Source organism: Mastigoproctus giganteus, chromosome 7, assembly GCF_048544385.1.
Source record: "Mastigoproctus giganteus isolate SK-2022 chromosome 7, ASM4854438v1, whole genome shotgun sequence".
NCBI classification, from domain to species: Eukaryota; Metazoa; Arthropoda; class Arachnida; order Uropygi; family Thelyphonidae; genus Mastigoproctus; species Mastigoproctus giganteus.
In genome coordinates, this window is record NC_143581.1 from 234,476,862 (window position 1) to 234,497,399 (window position 20,538).

Below are 20,538 nucleotides of genomic sequence, written 5' to 3' on the forward strand. Positions count from 1 at the left end.
TGAAATTGGCACAGCTATAGATTCTTTGAAGGATAACAAATGTCCAGGCTTAGATTTACTTGAAGTTGCAATATTAAAAAGAATCTGGACAATCAAACCACAAATAATTGTTAATCTTCTCAATTCCTCTTTGGCTGATGGGCTTTTTCCAACTCCCTGGAAGCAAGCCAATCTTAAAATTCTCGTTAAAAATCCTAACAAACCCCTCAATGTTCCTTCCACCTATCGTCCTATTGCATTACTACCAGTGCTAGGCAAGGTTTTAGAAAAGGTTATTGTAACTAGATTTATGAAATATTATAAGGCTAAAAATTTACAAGCAAACACTCAATTTGGCTTTACAAAAGGCTGTTCAACTGTCGATGCTATAAAGTTTGTAATGGATTCAGTCTCAAATGTGGATTCCAAGTATGTCCTCGGCCTCTTTGTAGACTTCAAAGGGGCCTTTGACACCTTATGGTGGCAAAGCATCCTGGCGAGGTTCTGGGAGGCAGAGGTGTCTGCTCCCCTTCATCGTCTAGTTTCTGATTATTTCCATGGTCGTAGCCTTGTGGTGTATTCTGGTGTCTGTTTGATTACTCGTGCTGTTACTCGGGGTTGCCCTCAGAGGTCACAGTCCTAGGACCGGTCTGATGGAATGTGGTTCATGATGGGTTGCTCGGGGTACAGCGCAACAAAATTTTTAAGGCGGCATATGCAGACAACTTGACTGTATTGGTTTTTGGAGAGTTTCGTAGGGAACTTGAAGAACATGTGAACGAAATCTTGGTAGTCCTTGATGGTTGGTGTAGTGTGCACAAACTACAGATTTCTATTGACAAAACTAAACAAATGCTTTTGAACCTGAATAGACCCCCCCCAATGTAAAAATTAATAATCAATCCATTAAAATTGTAAGAATGTATAAATATCTTGGAATAACGATGGACGATAGATTTAGTTTTGTAGCCCAAGCAAAAAATGTGCTGAACAAAGTGTCTTAACTGGTAAAATCATTAAAATAACTAAAAATGTCTGGGGAATTAAACTCGCAACTTTAAAGTTATACTACGAGTATATTTTTATACCAATAATTTGTTATGCTGCAGGTGCATGGGGTTATCGTGTTAATAACTGTTCAGTCTTGAAGTATTTGACTCGAGCACGTTTCTTTCTTCCTTCTTGCAATCACAAGAAATTGCAGAACAATGTCAACAATGGCACTCCAAGTATTGAGTGGGAAACTTCCTATCCAATATGACGTTATGCACCACCACTTACAATATTATCATCAGAAAGCTCTGCCTGAAAGGGTGAGCAACTATTCAATTAATTTAGAATTAACTTGTCCAATGCAGAAGTTGGTAGAGTTACTTTTAGTTACCTTCCTAACATATCAGAATTTACCAAGAAACGGTTGGCCTGGTTTTGCCCAGGTCTGAATGTATCTTTTCTTCTAACAGGGCATGGCAGCTTGAACTCCAAATTGTTCACTCTGGGGTTGGCTGCCTCTCCATTATGTAAGTGTGGTGCTCCTGAGACCATGGAGCATTTAATATTTAACTGCTATCTCTGTATAAACTTAAGAAATAATCTACAGCTTCTTACAGAAGCGTATAAGGAAAATGACCTACCATGTTTTGTCAATGATAAAGACAATTTCCTAGCTTTTTGTAATTTTGCAGATAAATTGTTACTCAATTTTTTTTTTATTATATTTTTTTATTTATTATTTTTTTAATTGAATTTTTATTTACATTTTTTTATTTTTTATATTTTATTATTATTTTTTTTTTTTAATTTTTATTTTTTTTTTGTTTTATTTATTTTTTATTTTATTTATTTATTTATTTATTTATTTTTCACTCTATACACTATTGCAAACTTTTCTCTTCTATTTCGTGGGAGATCTATCTCTCTTCCCCTTATCTTCTATCCAACTTCCCCATCCCTTCCAATCCCCAGACTTCAATTCTTACCCCCACTTCCTTTCCCTAAACACCTTGGGAGTTCCCAGGCTTGCTTGATAGCCCTAGTGAGTCTCAGCTAGAAAGTGGAGCCTGGTGCGCAACCTCGTGGCCAAGGTTGGGAGTCAGGGGGCAGGGGACCAGGTGTCCCCTAGCTGCAAAGTAGCCAGTGCCAGCACTCAACACTCATCACAAGACACATACTTACTCACCTACTACACACACTTGCCGGCCTTCACCTTTTCAGATGCTACAGCAGCCTATAGGGAAAACCCTGGAGACCGCAATTGAAACAAACACACCTTGACACCTTGATCCTAAAACCTTTCCAGTGACTAACAGAATATACCCTGATCCTGAAAATGTGATGCCAGTCTGACTTATCCTTTTTAGTATATAACTGGAAATATATTTCCAACTATGTATGGAGATAACTTGATATTTTAAATCAAATGACTTAACAAGGCTTTCCACAAAGAATGAAATATAAAATTTCATGAAAATCCATTTGCTAGAAGTAGAGTTAGTATTAGCATTAAAATGATGGGTCGACGGAAGGAAAAGCAAAACTCACGTACCATCTTCCTTATTTAAAAAAAAAAAAAAAAAGCACCAGACAAAGTGAAGACTTCACTGATTTGTGAATGTACCTAAAAACAAACATCAAAAAAATTAATAAAAGCACCACCAATTGTGGCAAGCATAAAACAGCTGAAATTTTTAGTTACTCGTGCCTTATTAGCTTTAAAGAGAAATGGAAGTGTTTATCTTATTGATTTTGATAGTGACTATAACTTTTGCCTTACTACTCTATGCAATTATTTAAAATGGTTGCCAAGTACATTTTAAAAATATAAATTCTCACAGACTTTAACCATAATTTAGTACCAAACTTTTTTACCCACACACTTACCATTTCAGGAGACATATTAAGTTGAAACATCTTCAATAGTGATTCACATAAACTTGCTACAAGCGAAGACATTCCCACTCTTATTCCGCAGCAATCTTTGTCTGCATCGGACCAATTGCTGGATATTAGACTAACACTCCTTAAATAGAAAAAAATTGTTTTAAAGTGATGCAAAATTTCAACATTTTCAGTTATTAAATATTAACCTAACCATAAAATAGTTATTTGAAAATGCTTTATAATCCCAAAATCTAGAGGAAAACTTAAAGCAAAAATGAAATAAATGGTTAAGACATTTATGAGTCGCCACTGATTTTTTTAAAATCATATTAATGCAAATTTTATTCTTGTTTGGATAGAAAATTACAATGCTAGACTTCCCTGTAATTTTAAGAATATTTAGAAACAAATTAATTTTATTTAAGAAAGGAATAAAATTATTTGCATGTCCTTCCTAATGCTATTCATAAGTAAGCCATCTAACCAAAAAGGCAGCAGCCTTACCTAAAACATAAGCTACTTTAAAATAAACAAGGTCTTGAGATGAACCTAACAATTTTTTTTTTTTAAATTTGTCACTAATTATATTTAGTGACAACTTCAAAAAAACAATTGTTAGGTTTAAAAAAAAAAAAAAATTTAGTCACAAATAATTATTGGTTATTGAGATTTAAGACCATATTATATTTTTATTTCTCTATAATGCATTCCACAAAAATGTTTGATCTACAAGTCAATCACAATCGATCATTTTCTGGCTCCTGATGTAAGATATTATATCATGCAAAGGGGTCACCAAATGGCAGATCACAGCATGCATCCACACTACAAATAATTTTCCAAGGACCATGAGTATTCTGAAATTAAGTTAATTCGTACATAATCAATCACTTTAAGTTTGCATTTTTGTAAGGTCTCTTACAGTGATGTGATATTTTAAAAAATTGATCTTATGTTACACTGACTGCTTGCTTTGAATCACTGAAAATCTACAGCTCCTGAAATATAGGTATCAACAGAACAATCTAGTAGACTATTTCATGTACCTTTTCTTTTACTCAAAGCACTTTTATAGTTCATAAGTATCTTAATATTTTAAGATATAATTTAATAAATGAAAGGATATCATAGTGAACAGTGAAACTGTTAGTGTTGTCAAGCTACACAGCCTAGCTATTCATATACAATCAGAAAACATCACAATAGCCAACAAGAAAGATATTAGGAAATCTTGCTAACAGTAACATTTATTTAGTGCTATTTAGAAAATACAAACTGTTTCCATCTTTATACTGACAGCCTTGTGGATTAACTCAAGACTTGATTTTTTTTTTTTTTTTTTTGTTAGTTGTTGCTGCATCGGCTTCTGTGGCCATAATGCACCTCCCAAAGTTTCTGCATTTACTCTGATCCAAGCCCGAAGCGGGATTGGAACCCGCAACCTTTGGGTTGCCAGGCAGGCACTTTGCCTACCTGGTCGGCACTTGAAGGAATTTGCAAGGCTCTAGGGGAATTAATTTTATCAGCATGGCCAGCATTTGTAGATAGAAGGAATCTATTTTGTAGAGATGGTATTCATTTCAATAAATGGGAGGCCCAAGGCTAATCCTGCACCAGCCATAAAAAAAAAGAAAGAAACAAAAAGAAAACCTATGCATGCATTTCCCTCCTCCCATAACTGACCTTTGAATTTCTTAAATTGTCAGCCTCTACCACCCATGTCAGTAACTTATTCCAGTAATTTATAACTCAATTGCTAAAATAAAACTTCTTGCAATCCAGTCTAAACATCTCCCCCACCACCGTAACTTGAATTTATGACACCTAATTCTAGAATCATTTAAAACCGTGAAAATTCTGTCCTCAATCAATTTACTTTTGCCTCTCAGAGCCTTAAGCACCTCAATCAAGTCTCCTCTAAGGTGCCAAGTTTCCAAGATGTGCAGCGCAAATATTCAGTCTTTCCTCATATGGACGCCCTTTTGTTGATCTCATCAGGTGAGTTAATTGTCTCTGGACCCTTTCAACAAACGATGTCTTTTTTTTTTTTTTTTAGGTACAATCTACATACTTCAACACAGTATTCTTAAATGTGGCCTAACAATAGCCTTATATAATGGGTTTATGACGTCCCCATCTCTACTAGAAAATGTTCGAAAAAACATCGATAGGACACCATGGGCCTTCCTTGCAACCTGACTACAATGCTCAAAGAACTTCATGTCTGACCATATCGTAACACCCAAATCCCTTTGTTCCACTACTGACTTAAGTTCAACCCCACCAAGTGTATAAGTTATTTTGGGGTTCCCCAGATGTAAGACCTTGCTGGACACTTTACTGGATTAAAGCATAACTGCCACTTTTCTGACCATCCATGAAGTCTATCTAGATCACTCTGTAGAAGCTGTGCTTGATGGTGATCATTAACTACTCTACCAATTTTTACTTCATCTGCAAGTTTAGACATCATGCCCTCTATCCATTCATCGATATAATTTAAGAAAATTTAAAACAAGAGTGGTTCCAATGCTGATCCTTGGGGAACACCACTTCTTACATTAATCCAATCTGAGGAATAACCATTTATCACAACCCTCTGCCTCCTGTCCTGAAGCCATTCTGCTATCCATTTAAGGATTTTCCCTATGATTCCAACCTGTTCCATCTTATAAAGTAACGGCTCAATGTGGGACTGAGTCAAATGCTTTGCAGAAATCTAAAAAAACAATGTTGGAATTATTCCCTCCCTAAATCCAGCTTATGAGTAACTCTTGTCCAAATAGATAATCAGATTTGTTAAACGTGAATTTCCCTTTACAAAACCATGCTGCTCATCTTCTGAATTCCATTTCTATCGAAATGACCCCGAATTCCCCCAGCCCCCTTGATCACTGCCTCCACAATTGTCCCTACTATTGAAGTTAGACTGACTGGTCAGTAATTTTCCCACTACACCCTTAGAACTGCCTTTATGTACCGGAGATACATTGGCACTTTTCCAATCCAACGGAATCTCTCCTGAGTGCAGTGATGCTCTCATAATTATCCTTAACAGTTCAATGCACTCAGGCGCCTCCATAACCAGGTGGGAAGAAGCAGCAGTGCGTAGCACACGCTTTTTTGATTAGACCGGGGTTCAAGCCCGTCACCACCAAATATGGAGGATGCGGAAAGGTCAAGGGAATGACCACCGCATATTCCCGGAGCAATATGGCCTTAGTTGCTAATGCTCCTAAAAACCAAATGACAAACAATCAATGCACTCACCTTGTCTCCCTTAAAATTATAGAGTATATGTCATCAACCCCAGGGGCCTTACTCGCCTGTAGGCTTGAAAGCTTTTTCGTTAAAAATGATGTGAAATTTCAATATCATTAATTGCATATTTTTCAACTTCACTCCCATAATTTCTCACTGACATAAAAAAAGGGTGTTTCTTCTGTAAATATCAATGCAAAGTAACTGTTGAGTTTATCTGCAACATCAGCTAGGATATCTAATACTATCAGATGTCCATTACATAAGGGCCCTATCTGACAAGTCCTTCTCTTTGTATTTATGCATGCGAAGAATTCCTTAGTTTCCAGTGATTTCTGATAATCTGCCTTTGCCATCCTAATCTTTTCTATGGCGCTATTACAGATCAATTTTTAGCTGTTATAGGTTTGAGTACTTTTTATTGCTTTAACTTTTCCATGCTGTCTTTTTCTGCTCAACTAATCTGGCAACTTCATTGTTCATCTAACCTGGAATCCTCCTTATCTGATGATATGGGTCAAAGTAATTCTTGTATTTGCCTCAAGAATTCTTTTGTGTTGCCACAACAGCCAATGTTGGTAAGATGTTGAGGGTAGAAATGTTTCCAATTAGGGAGAAGATAAAGCTTGGGATACAAGCCAAAATAACTTCAAGGTGTGTGATAGGGTAGTAAACCACAGAAGATTACTTAGTCCCGACTCTGTCTACAGTAATGTCAGGAGTGTTGTAAATAAAATGGCCAAATTTGAACTCCTAGTTAGGACAATTAATGCTGACATAATACAGCTAACAGAAATGTGGTGCTACATGGAAATTGGGGATGACGAGTTCCACTACAGTATGTATAACGTATTTAGGAAAGATAAGGAAGATGGAATGGGTTGAGAGTTCATTCTTCGTATCAAAATCAGCCTGAGCGAGAAAAGAGCTTTTGCTGAGTCTGAAGTTATGCCTACCAGAATATAATCTGTGTGGTGTGAGTTAGTTGAAATGAGTTTGTTTGTTTGTTTTATTTGGTTTTTAGGAGCATTAGCAACTAAGGCCATATTGCTCCAGGATATGCGGTGGTCATTCCCTGACCTTTCCACATCCTCCGTATTTGGTGGTGATGGGCTCGAACCCCGGTCTAATCAAGAAGCGTGTGCTACGCACTGCTGCTCCTTCCCACCTGGCTACGGAGGCGCCTAGTTGAAATGAGTGGGAGTATTCTATAAACCAGAAGACTGAAGAGTATGACAAGAGTCTCTGCATGCAGATTGAATGGGCAAGCAAGCGTCTTATTATGGGAGACTTTAATCTGCCCCAGATTGATGGGAATAAGTGAGAGTGAAACTCATCATGGGAGGGAAAAATCTGATGCACATGAGCCATTAGAATGAGTAGTATCTTCTCGCCATACTACTCCATGTAGATCCAATGAAGATTTTCCTTCCAACTCTCAACTTTAAACACACCCTAATGAAGTTTTGTGAAAGTGAAGCAAAAGATGAATTCAAGAGGATTTCACTAAGAGAGAAATTTTCAAAGATCAGTGCCACGAAAGAAGGAATCTTCATCTGGCCTCAAAATCACACAACTTTCATTCTACAGGATGAAAGCTTTGAAAAATGCCTCAATAGAACTAAAAGTATGGGCTTTCATATGGCTTTATGGAAACTTTTTGGGTAAACACTTGTCTCCATATAGAAAGATGAAGTTCAGAAACTGCTCAATGCATATAAAAAAATGGGATCAAAAACATCACTTAAACTTCGTTTCATGCATTTGCATTGACATGAAATCAATGGAAAATCACTACCAAGGTTTCTGAAACAAATGTATGTTGGCAGCCTACTTCTGGACATTGTAACATGACATTATGAACCAAGTGTAATAAAGAATATCATCCACACATTTTTAAAAATTGTACAACAGTATACAGTGGGGCCTTGACTACGATGACATCGACATCTGATATTCTCAGGAACTGATATACCTTCCATGCGATTGTTTATTTTAAGGACCGATATTTGCAGGTACCGATGACTTTCCGATATAGTTGGAACAATACATGGGTGAAAATTTTCAGACACATGGTGCATGGAACATCACTCATACAATTTGTTCTCAACCAATTAGCGTTTTTTTTATTGTTCAATGCGTGGCGCGCAGAACATCATATGATTGTTTCAGATCTATGACGATCCATCATAGATCCGAAACTTAAAGCTCCATCAACTAGTGGCAGTGCTGTGCGCTTTGAAGACTTTAAAGCCAGCAGAGGTTGGTTCATGTGCTTCAAAAAAAGGACGTATATCAAAAGTGTTGAAAGGCATTGGGCATGGATTTTATCCAGTGCTGATAAAAAAGCAGCTGAGACCTTAAAAATTGAATTCCAAAAGTTTGTTGATCAGGAGGGTAACTGACGAAATCGACCTCTTCTGGAAGCCAATGCCCAGGAGAATATACATCACTAAGGATGAGGCTAGTTTACCTGGGCATAAGCCTATGGAAGATAGGCTCACTCTCGTGTAGGGTGCCAATGCCTTTTGAAATTTTAAGCTGAAGCCTTTCTTGTGTATCACTCTAGCACTCCCAGAGTATTTAAACAACAAAGGCATGCTGGGAGTGTTTCCGCACAGTGATAAGAAGACATGGTTTACAAGATATGTTTTCAATGAATGGGAGCTTGAAGTTTTCTGTCCTTCAGTGAAGAGTTATCTTTAGAAAAATATGCTTCCTGTGAAGGCACTGCTCTTGCTGGATAATGCACCAGGCCATGATCCCAACCTTGTTCAATCTCTTGAGGCACAATTTGACTTTGTTCAAGTCAAATTTTTGCTGCCCAACACCACTCCTCTTCTTCAACCAATGACCAGCAAGTAATTCCAAACTTGAAGAAAATCAAAACCACAAAAATATTCGCGAGTTGCTTAGCGACCTCTGGTAAAAATTCTGTCACCCTCAAAAGATATTTGGAGGTCAAAGTTAGACATGCTGGATTGTGTGAGGCTGATTGTAAATTGTTGGAATGATATTTCCACCAGGTGCTTAAATTGAAAAATATCTGGCCTTTAATTATCCATAATGTTGATGGATTTGAAGATGATGGTGCTTTTACAAATGATACTGTTACTCTTGGTAAATCAATGGGTCTGGAGGTTGGCAAAGAGAATATAGAGGACCTTACTGGCACTCATGGGGGTGTGAGCTAACAGCAGAGGAGCTATAAGAATTGGTGAAAATTACAGATAGTGACACTGGAGAGGAAGAAAAAGACACCAAAAAGTGTCAGCTGAAGACAGTCATTTCTTGTTGGGAGCAAACTCATGCAAAATGGAAGACGAAGTCATTCCTTATTTCAGGAAGCTACAAAAAAGCCATAAAAAACAGTCCACTTTGGACAGTAACAACAAAAGACTGAAAAGACGTTTGACGTAGATCCACCACCACTATGCCACCATTGATTTCATCAGCTCTGCACTTCAAGTCTAAGGTAAATGCTAATTTATTGTTTGTTTTTTATTTTAAAATGTTTATGACCGAGTTTGGAATCTTTATAAAACACTAATTTTTAATGTAAAAATGGTGTATAACATGTAAGAAATCTATTTTATGTGTTGCTGGGGAACGAATTACAGGAAATCAATGTATTATTGGTTTCAACTTACAATTGGTTTTGTCGAACGAATTACCATCGGATGTTGGGGCCCCACTGTACTGTATTATTTTAACTGTGTGTAAAGTGTAGAGTTTAAACTATACAAGTGATGATAAACTGTACAAGAGACAAGAATGTAACCGAAATCAGTCTTGTATTTCATGAAATAGTCTTAACTAACTAATAGTGACATATTATCAGCATTTCGCATTACAAAAACTACACATTAAGGTGGTCATTACTTTTTTGATGGGGGGGGTGCCTCATTTATTGACCAATGAAATTTGTCTATTGTTTCCTTAAATTAATTCAAGCTATCCAATTCTAACCCCAGGTGGAAATTTATTCCAACAATCACTTTCTGGCAGAAAGCAATTTTTGTATATCTACTATCTTGTAGCCATTCTTTTTCTATTTAATTTATGTCCCTTATGTGTTGTTCCTGAGAAAGGATAAGGATGCCATCTGCATTTAGCAAATGGCACTGAGTAAAATCTATTTAAAGCCTTACACAATTCAATTAAAATATACCTTGATTTAATCATTAGGCTGCACCAATCTGTCAAATCTGGAGGCAGAGCTATAGACCATCATGGCTACTGTCAAGAAATGGATATCCCCAAAAGGTTAATGGAGAAAATCACCAACAAACCCAAATGATAAACACGGAAAGGCTGGAGGAGAAGAGCAATAATATGCAAAAACAGTTCAGTCTTCACTAATGACTCAAAACAGAATATTCTGTTTAGACAAAGACTTCAGTATGAAAACTTGCCACTTCAATTGTTCAATGCCAAATCAAGATGGCATAGCCCAGTATTTAGTGTGCATGGTCACAAGTAAGTAGGTCCAAGCCTGTACACTACCATGCAAATTGAAAGACTCACTGTTGCCTGCAGCAACAGAAAATTCTTAATTCCATATGTGCATGTAGTCACAATGAATATATAAACCTTTCTGGCCTTGGCTCTCTCAAGAATAAACAGAAATTTATTTGTTAAAGATTGTACAAAACAATTAGTTTTCAGTTGACAGAGGTCCACCCCATACACTCAAGAAAGTTTAGAAAAGAAAATTTCATCAAATTTTTCAAATTTCAACTGCGTCTACAGATGCACTCACTATTAGCTGAGAATTTAGAAACTTCCTTAGTTGCTTCTTTTAGTTTTATTGGACAGATACCATCAACTCCTCGGAATTTGTTCACTTTCAAACTTCATTATTTTTACTTCAGTGCTCTTTTCAGTTACAAATTGATTACATTCCAAATAACTGTTAGCTGAACAAAAAAGCATTCCTTTAAATGTATGTTACTGTGTGACGACAGCTGCAAAGAACCTGTTCAACCCATCAACCGTTTGATATTACCCTTATCGTTTCACTGCTTTCCTGCAGCAGTCCAACACATTCCTTTTAGTGTTCAAAAAGCAAAGAACTGTTTATTTTTTTGAAACTCTTTAGCAATGCCCTTTCTTTCATGATCCAGCTTAACTCTTCTCGTCCTCTTATTACCAGATCCATCTCAATAATTCACATTAAGCAGGGCCTCCTGATTAATCTATAGTCATCTCAAACAAATTTCTTTTCTGGCACTAAAATCATCAATTCATTGGTCATATATTCTGTTTAAAGTTTGAAGGCTTAATGTCTAACTTTGTAGTTGATACAAAGGTTGGCAGCTGGTTAAAGACAGTAATTCTTCTTCTTCTTCTTCTTTGGTCCTTAGCTGGCAGCTGGGGGAGGCGGTTGGCCACGCAACCAGTATGTTGCTGTAGGTGCCACAGGGTTTCGGACTTGCTCTGTGATGTTCTTCCATACCTTACGATCAATGGCGTCAGTCCTGGCCTGGTTAAGGTCGAGACGTCGGCTCTTCAAGTCATTTTCCACTTGCTTGGCCCACGTTTTCCTAGGTGCGGTCCGTTGGATGCTCCATTGGGTGGGTCGTTGTCTCCAAAGAAGTGTGGATGGTATTCTGTTCGTGCCCATTCTACATACGTGGCCAAACCATCTAAGCCTTCGCTTCTGGATTTGGTCGGCAATGGTTGGTTGCTGTTGGCATCTGGTGTGGATGGTATCATTAGTGATGCGGTCGCGAAGAGAGATGCCCAAGATCTGCCGCAGGCATCGCATTTGGAATACCCCAAGTTTGTTCAAATCTAACTTGAGACAAATCCATGTTTCCGATCCGTAAAGAAGAATGGGCAGGATCAAAGTCCGGAAGAGTCGGATTTTAGTCTTTGTGGGAATGTTGATCCTCTTCCACAGACACCATTTGAGCGAGGCGAACGCAGTGGCCGCCGGTCCAATTCTGCTGTGGATTTCCATGGTGGATGCAACTTTCTTCTCCTGGACCAGCGACCCGAGGTATTTAAAGTCCTGCACTTGCTCGATCTGGACGCCTTCGAGATAGATGGTGGCTTGCGACCCATCTGTTGTCAGGGCCTTTGTCTTACCAGCATTGATCTTCAAACCGTATGGCCGGGCAATGTCATAGAGGATGTCTGTGGCTTCAGCGTCGTTACTGGCAAGGATAGCACTATCATCAGCAAACATCAGGTCAGTCACATAGTGATCCTTGTCATATTGTATGCCCTGTCTGTTTCTGAATGCTTGCTCGACCACGATGTTGAAAAGCAACGGGGAGGCTACATCCCTTTGGCGGACTCCAGTTTGGATGGTAAATTCCTCAGATAAATCGTTCTGGATGCGCACCTGGCTGGTTAAACCATTGTATGCAGTTTGGAGGAGTGTGATGACTTTTCGAGGTACATGTTCAACCTCTAGTAGTTTCCATAAGGCAGGCCGGTGGACACAGTCGAAAGCAGACTTAAAGTCAATGAAAACAATGACGGTTCGCTGTCCACACCGGATCCTCTCCTCCATCAGCTGACGAATGGCAAAGATTTGATCACAGCAGCCTTGCCCGGGTCTAAATCCTGCCTGTTCTTCTCGACTGGTTTGCTCGCGATGTTTTTGCAGTCTTGACTGGATGATCTTCATAAAGACCTTTCCGATGATGGAAAGGAGGCTGATGCCACGGTAGTTCTTGCAGTCCCGGTTATCACCTTTCTTGTGGATCGGTACGATAATGGTTTTCCTCCATGTTAGCGGAATTTGTTCAGTGCACCAGATGGTTTTTGAGGAGCGAGTGTAGTCGGCGAAGCAGTACATCTCCCCCGGCTTTGATCGCTTCTGTGGTGACTTGGTCCACTCCTGGTGCCCTGCCATTCCTCAGGGATTGTATGGCTGCTTTCACTTCTACTGTAGGCTCAACATCGACCATGGAGACCTCAGGGGGGTCGATCGAGAGTGCTGTTGCTGGTGGTCCCTGAGGTGGGTCGTGATTATACAAAGCTTTGAAGAATTCACTCCACCGTTGCAGGCGTTCGGATGGTGATCGCACGAAGGTCCCATCAGCATTCTTGATGTTGTCACTAGTCAATTTGGTCTTTCCACTCAGACATCTGAGGGTGCGGTACTCGTTCTTGGATGCCGCCACTTCAAGATCGTCTGCCACTTGATTCCAGTATGCTTCTCTTTCTGCTGTCATTCTTTGTCGGACTTCTCGGTTTAGCTGCCGGAACCGTTCAAAGTCGACCAACTTTGCCTGTTTCCGTTTGTCCACGAGGTCGAGGCACTCGTCTGATATCCATGGTTGCGTTCGACGTCGGGCAGGTGGACATAGGGGCTTGGCACATTCCAGGATGGCATCGGAGATCTGCTTTTCTTCTTCATTTATATCCTCGGGCACGGCCAGCATCTCGAAGCGGTTGGATAGGGCGATCTGATATGCCTGTTTGTTGGCAGCATTCATTAGCTGCCTCCAGTCCAGCTTGGCTGACTGAGATGATCTTTTTGCATGCCATAATTTGAGCTGCACCTTAGCCCAGATGAGGTAGTGATCAGATCTGCAATCAGGTCCCCTCATGGCATGAACGTCCATGAGTGATGAGCGAAATTTGGCATTGATCAAAATGTAGTCCAGGATTGCTGAGTCCTTGCCAGATGGATTTCGCCATGCAAGTTGATGTTTTTGAGGGTGCTGGAAATGGCTGTTTCCAATGATCAGGTTGTTAGATGCGGCAAAGGACAACAAACATAGTCTGTTGTCATTGATCTTCCCATGGAAACTTGCCCATTGTTGTTTCCCAACCAGATCTGTCCACGCCAATGTGGGCATTAAAGTCCCCTGCGAGGATGATCACTTCTGTCTGCAGAATTGAATCCAGCGTATGTTGGAGCTAGTTGTAGAAGTCATTCTTGGTCGGATCCAGGCTAGTCTCAGTTGGCGCAGAGGCGGAGATAATATGGGTCTTGATGGTGCCCTTGATAGTAAGGACTGCCAGGCGGTCCGATATTGGTTGGAAAGCGATCACACTACTGGTGGCCTGAGCATCGACCATAAAGCCCACACCAGCACCCTGGGTCCCCAGTGCTGGCGCATCGGCTACCCCGGATGCGGTAACATTGTTATAAGAGCTTGTTCTGTGGCCAGTGGTCCACAGAACAGAACAAGACAGTAATTAGGGTATGTTACTGCAACAAGATCTTGAAAAATTAAGCAGAATAGCTGATAAGTGGCAAATTAAGTTTAACATTGACAAATGCAAAGTATCTCATATGGGTAACAGTAATTCCAGATTAATCTACCACACTCAGAATAATGGAACATTAAAAACTGTGCAATTTGATATGAAGTTTACTGAGCAGTGCAGACAGGCTGCCAGGACAGCTCATAGAGTTCTGTCAATGAAATAGACAGGAATTTTGCCAGTACAGGTAAGATGGCAATTATCACATTGTATAAGCAATGGTTAAGTTCCATCTTTAGTGCATACAGGTTTGTAAACCTCATTTACAGAAGATGTGGATTTGTTGAAATGAGTGCAGAGAAGAACAAGATTAATGAGGAGAACAAAAGCAGGCTTTTACCAGAAAAAGGCTTCAGTTCTGAAAGTTGCATGGCCTGGACACTAGGCACATGCAAGATCTGGTTAAGGTATCTAAAGTGATGAATAGACTGAGTAAGCTCAGTCTATGGAATCCTCTTACACAGACTACACACAAGAGGCACATTCAAACTGTGGAAGGATGGTTGTTAGTATTAGTATTAGTAACGGCCGCATGGTGCAAGAAAGCCCACGGCTTATGCTGCACCAGCAAAAAAAAAAAAAAAAAAAAAAAAAAAAAATCCGAACAAAACAATGATAAAAACAAAAAAAAAATAATAATAATAAATAAATAACTAAATAATAATAATTAATAAATAAAAAAATAAAATAAAAAGGAAATTAAACCTATCATCCTATGTGCTTCCCTTACCCGAAAGTACTATCCAGATGACCTTTGAATTTCCCCAAACTGTCGGCCTCTACCACCCATGAAGGCAACTTATTCCAGTAATTTATAACTCGCTGGCTAAAATAGAACTTCCTGCAATCCAATCTAAACATTTCCCCCCGTAACTTGAATTTATGTTATTTACCTTCAGCCAGTGAGTAGTTGATTGTCGGAACAAACTTCCATCTGGTGTTGTCATCATCAGCCATTTTCAATCAACTGCAGGATGAAGGCCTTTCCAGCCACTTTAAAGTTCCTTCTGTTTTGTGCAATAGCCATCCATTTACTGCCCACAAACTCTTCAATTTCATCTGTCCATTTCCATTGTTATATTCCTGGTTTTCTTTTAGCTCCTCTTGGGTAACAATCTGTTATTTTTTTTATTCCACCTGTGTCATGTCTTCGAGCTATGTGTCTGGTGTTGTAGCAGTGCCTAATTCGAAGATAAATTATTACTGCAGGTGATATAGGAAGTGTGTGTATCTGTGTGTGTACATACTATATAAACTTACTTTCTTGACTCATTTCCACTACTAAGATTATTTACAAAATGGTTAGTAGCATCTTTTTTATTATTTGATTTATAATTTGTTTAATCACCCATTCGCCCATACCAAAATGCAATAAGTTGCTGCCCACTGGACGATTTTAACATCAACTTTCTTTAATTTAACATTACTATGTTGTAAATTTCGCAAACTGTAACATTTATTTCCTGCTGCTAGGCAGTGGATCCACTCACTAGTAGTGATACATGATTCTGTTGTTCATCTGGCAATCTTCGATTGCTGCTATAGCCCTTTCAAAGTACACAGTCAGAGTTCACTGTTACCAGCAGTATTTAACTGTTATGATATCTGTGATGCAGACAAATGGAGATTTGCTTGGTAATCTTCAATAATTTTTCAAACTGAGATCTCTGGAGAAATTTAAATAATGCTTTGCACGTCATTTATATATAAATCTGAGGTGGGGAGAAAGGGGGGGGAAGAGAGAGAGAGAGACCATACCATTTATTTGTGTCAGCAATAATGCATATACTTTCTGCTACTGGCTCTCCTAAGACAGGAACCTATGAACAAAGAAAATAAAAAAAATTCAGTTAAAAACAACAGTCCAACAATACTGATATTACTAAACATGAATAATCATAACTCTGCTTTATCATTAAAGCATGCACTAATGGCCTGCAATTAATAAAGTATTGATCATGAATATGGAATGAATACTCAATTAATTAAATCACACCTGACATCATTTGTTTGGCAATTTCAAATGTTTTACTCAATTCTAAAAGCAGAAATATTAAAAAGCATTTCTACCAACAGGCATTTGCAAAGACCAAACATTAACCTATGAATGCATCACTAATAAACGTTTTACACCCAATTCAGAATATCTTTTATCAATGCAAAAATTGGTTCTGAAATATATAAATTAGAGCAATATTATTCAGCATACTGAGATTGCCTGTTTGCAAGAAATAGTTTTTGGCATTTATATTTCTAGGATTAATAAACCATTTAAAAGTAAAAAACAGTTGTGGAATGAAGTGTCTATATTTATATTACTCAATTTTGAAAATTTGTAGAAAAATAAAGAAATTTACATCAATGTGATATGTAGAACACTTCTGTATGATACCCTCCAGAAATTAAAACAAATATAAAAGATTAATGCAAAATGATTACAGTAAAAAAATCATTTGAATTCAAAAATAAACAATTAAATTAATTAAAAATTCATTTAATTGGGGAATACAATGTGTATAGAAAGGATAGACAGGACAGGAGGGGAGGAGGGGTTATGCTATTAGTTAAGAAACACATAAAGTCCAAGGAAGTGAAGCCAGTCGACATCGATGGACAGGGCAGTGTCGAGTCAGTTTGGTGTAACATAAGCATAGGGAAATCAAAGTTGAGAGTAGGAGTGTGCTATAGGCCTAGTGACTCTGATGAGTATAATAAGATATTGTACAGGGAAATAAGAGTGGGCCAGTAAATCAGAGAGTCTTATAATGGGGGATTTTAATTTCCCAGATATAGACTGGAATTTGTGGGTTGGTCACTCGCACACTAGCAAGGCTTTTGTGGATTTATTGGATGGTTGTTTTCTATATCAGCATGTTCGTGAGGCAACAAGAGGGAGCAATACTCTTGATCTGATTATCAGTAGTGGTTCTTCATGCATTAAGAATCTGCAGATAAATGAACCACTAGGTGGCAGTGATCACAGTGTGTTGAAGTGGGATTTACTCAAGGAGGTAACTACCATCAGAGGTAAAGGGAAGGGTTTTTGTTTTCGTAAAGGCAACTATGAGGGTCTGAGACAGTATTTAAATTCTATACAGTGGGACCAACTGATGATGTTACCAACAGCAAACTCAAAATGGGAAACATTCGAGGAACTAATCTTAGAGGCTACCAGGCTTTACATACCAACTAAGAAATATTGTTCAAGGTTTAGGCCTAAATGGTTGTCAGATGAACTAATGAGACATGTGCAGAGAAGAAAAATGCATGGGATACATACAAATTAATGGGTGACATGGAAGCCTATGATAGATAAGTTGGTCTGTAACCAAGTCACAAAGGAGATTAGGCAGGCAAAGGCAGACTACAAAAAATCCTTGGCAAAGGATGCAAAGAAAAACAGAAAAGAGTTCTTTACCTATTTAAACTCAAGAAGGAAAGGGATGAATCAGATTGGTCCACTGGATATTGATGGTTCAACAGTTGAGGATCCTGCTCAGGTGGCTAACAATCTAAACGAGTATTTTGCATCGACATTCACGCATGAGGAGTTATTCAGGAAGGAGAATGACGTAGGTAAAGTAAACATTGGCAGTGAGCTGGATGATTTTGTAATAACTGAGAGGAAAGTGGAGGAGAGATTGTTGAGGATAAACATAAAAAAGGCACCTGGGGTGGATGGGATCTATCCAGTTATATTAAAGGAGGAAGGAGGAAGTTATAGCAAAGGAAGTAAGCAAACCCCTAGCCATAATTATGAGAGCTTCTTTGGACTCAGGGGAGGTACCCATAGACTGGAGATGTGCAAATGTAACCCCAATTCACAAAGGAGGATCAAAGGCTGACACAAGTAATTATAGACCTGTTAGTTTAACTTCTGTTCCAGGAAAATTAATGGAGGCACTGGTTAAAGAAGCACTGCAGGATCATCTAGACAAGAATTCAGTTATAGCTCAGATGCAGCATGGTTTTGTTAAGGGCAGTCTTGCCTGACCAATTTGATTGGATACTATGATGTAGTCACAAAAGAACTGGATGCAGGGAATAACTTTGATATTATATATTTGGATCTTAGAAAGGCTTTTGATACTGTTGCACATGGAAGACTGCTGCACAAATTGGAGCAGTGTGGAATTGGAGGCAAATTGCTGCTATGGATAAGGGGATGGTTGAGTGGCAGAAGACAGAGAGTGGTAATCAATGGACACTGCTCAACGTGGACTAATGTTATTAGTGGAGTTTCTCAGGGTTCAGTGTTGGGTCCATTGTTGTTTTTGGTGTTTATGAATGATACTGATGATGGGATATCAAGTTTAATGTCCAAGTTTGCAGATGATACAAAGGTTGGCAGGGTTGTTAAGGACACCACTGATGCTATGCTGCTGCAACAGGATCTGGAAAGGTTGAACAGATGGGCTGAGAGGTGGCAAATGAAGTTTAACATTGACAAATGTAAAGTACTACATATGGGAAACAGTAACCCCAGAGCAACGTATCAACTCTGCGGTACTACACTGACAGTGGTGGAGAATGAAAAGGACCTGGGGGTAATTGTGCAGTCAGATATGAAGTTCTCTGAGCAGTGCAGACGAGCTGCAAGAGTAGCTCATGGTGTCTTGTCAATGATATACAGGAATTTTTCTAGCAGGGATAAGGAGGTGATTATTCCCTTGTATAAGGCAATGGTTAGGCCACATCTTGAGTACTGTATACAGGTCTGGAGGCCTCATTTCAAGAAGGATGTAGAGCTGCTGGAACGGGTACAGAGAAGGGCAACAAGATTAGTGAATGGAACAAAGGGTTGCTCTTACGAAGAAAGGCTCAAGTTTTGCAAATTACAGAGTCTGGAGACTAGGCACCGGCGAGGTGATCTGATAGAGGTGTATAAGGCTTTGAATGGTTTGAGCATGCTCAATGCCAATGGGATTCTTCATCTTGCTCAGAATAATCAGCTCAGAGGGCATAAATTCAAATTGAGGAAGGACGGATGTCGGATAGATGTGCGGAAATTTGCCTTTGGCCAGCGGGTGGTTGGTTGGTGGAACCGACTTCCATCACTTGTTGTTGAAGTTGATAGCCTAAACAAATTTAAGGCTCAACTGGACAGGTATTTCGAGCGAACGGAGGGTTGAAATGGGAGTGGTGTTTTTTTTTGGCTGATGCTGAATAAGCTTGCTTTCTTGCATCATATGCCTCTACTAATGCTAATGCTAAGTTGCCTACATGGGTGGTAGAGGCTGACAGTTTGGGGAAATTCAAAGGTCATCTGGATAGTACCTTAGGGTCAGGGAAGTGCAAGGATGATAGGATTAATTTACTTTTCTTTTATTAATTATTATTATTTATTTATTTTTTTTTTATCATTGTTTGTTTTTTTTTTTTTTTTTTTTTTTTTTTTTTTTGGCTGGTGCAGCATAAGCCATAGGCTTTCTTGCACCATGCAGCCATTACTAATACTAATACTATTTATATTACTCAATTTTGAAAATTTGTAGAAAAATAAAGAAATTTACGTCAATGTGATATGTAGAACACTTCTGTATGATACCCTCCAGAAATTAAAACGAATATAAAAGATTAATGCAAAATGATTACAGTAAAAAAATCATTTGAATTCAAAAATAAACAATTAAATTAATTAAAAATTCAAAAAACAATTATCAGTTTTTAACATAAATTTTGAAAAACAATTTTCCTTCCTTATTTTTCACTGTGAACTTGAAAATAAAGAAAGAAAATGGTTTTTAAAATTTACATTTAAATTTTGTAATTAATTTTTTACTGTAATTATTTTGTGTTAAACTTTTATTTCTGGAGAGTATCATACGGAAGTGTTCTATGTATCATATTGATGTAAATTTCTCTTATGCTTCTACAAATATTGATATCAACGAACAACATATTGAGCATCATAGCACATTTATTTTTTAAAATTTAAAAAAAAAAAAAAAAAAAAATGTAAAATGTGCACTATTGATTGCCATTAGCTGACTACGGGTATAACATATGAGTTACTGCAATTGTGCAGACTTAAGTGGTGGTTGTGAGTCATCAACATTGTGGATAATATTAATATACAAATACTTTTTGAAATGCCTACAATTATGAGGTTAAATTTTGGTGGAATGCTTTGGTTGATTTTCAATGTGCTGATATATTTTTATTTCAATTCAACATAATCAGCCA

At 38.2% G+C, this 20,538-nt stretch overlaps 1 protein-coding gene across 2 annotated transcripts in view; it reads right to left on the reverse strand.

The window, feature by feature from the left end:
• The window catches only part of LOC150083777 (folliculin-interacting protein 2), a 296,503-nt gene that overhangs the window by 10,967 nt on the left and 264,998 nt on the right, over nucleotides 1-20,538 (reverse strand). For both annotated transcript variants that reach the window (XM_090377482.1, XM_090377483.1), the window contains exons 16-17: nucleotides 16,111-16,172; nucleotides 2,860-2,998 (exon numbers count right to left, since the gene is read on the reverse strand). In XM_090377482.1, coding sequence (XP_090233608.1) covers nucleotides 2,860-2,998; nucleotides 16,111-16,172 — 201 coding nt within the window. The remainder of the gene's footprint in view (nucleotides 1-2,859; nucleotides 2,999-16,110; nucleotides 16,173-20,538) is intronic.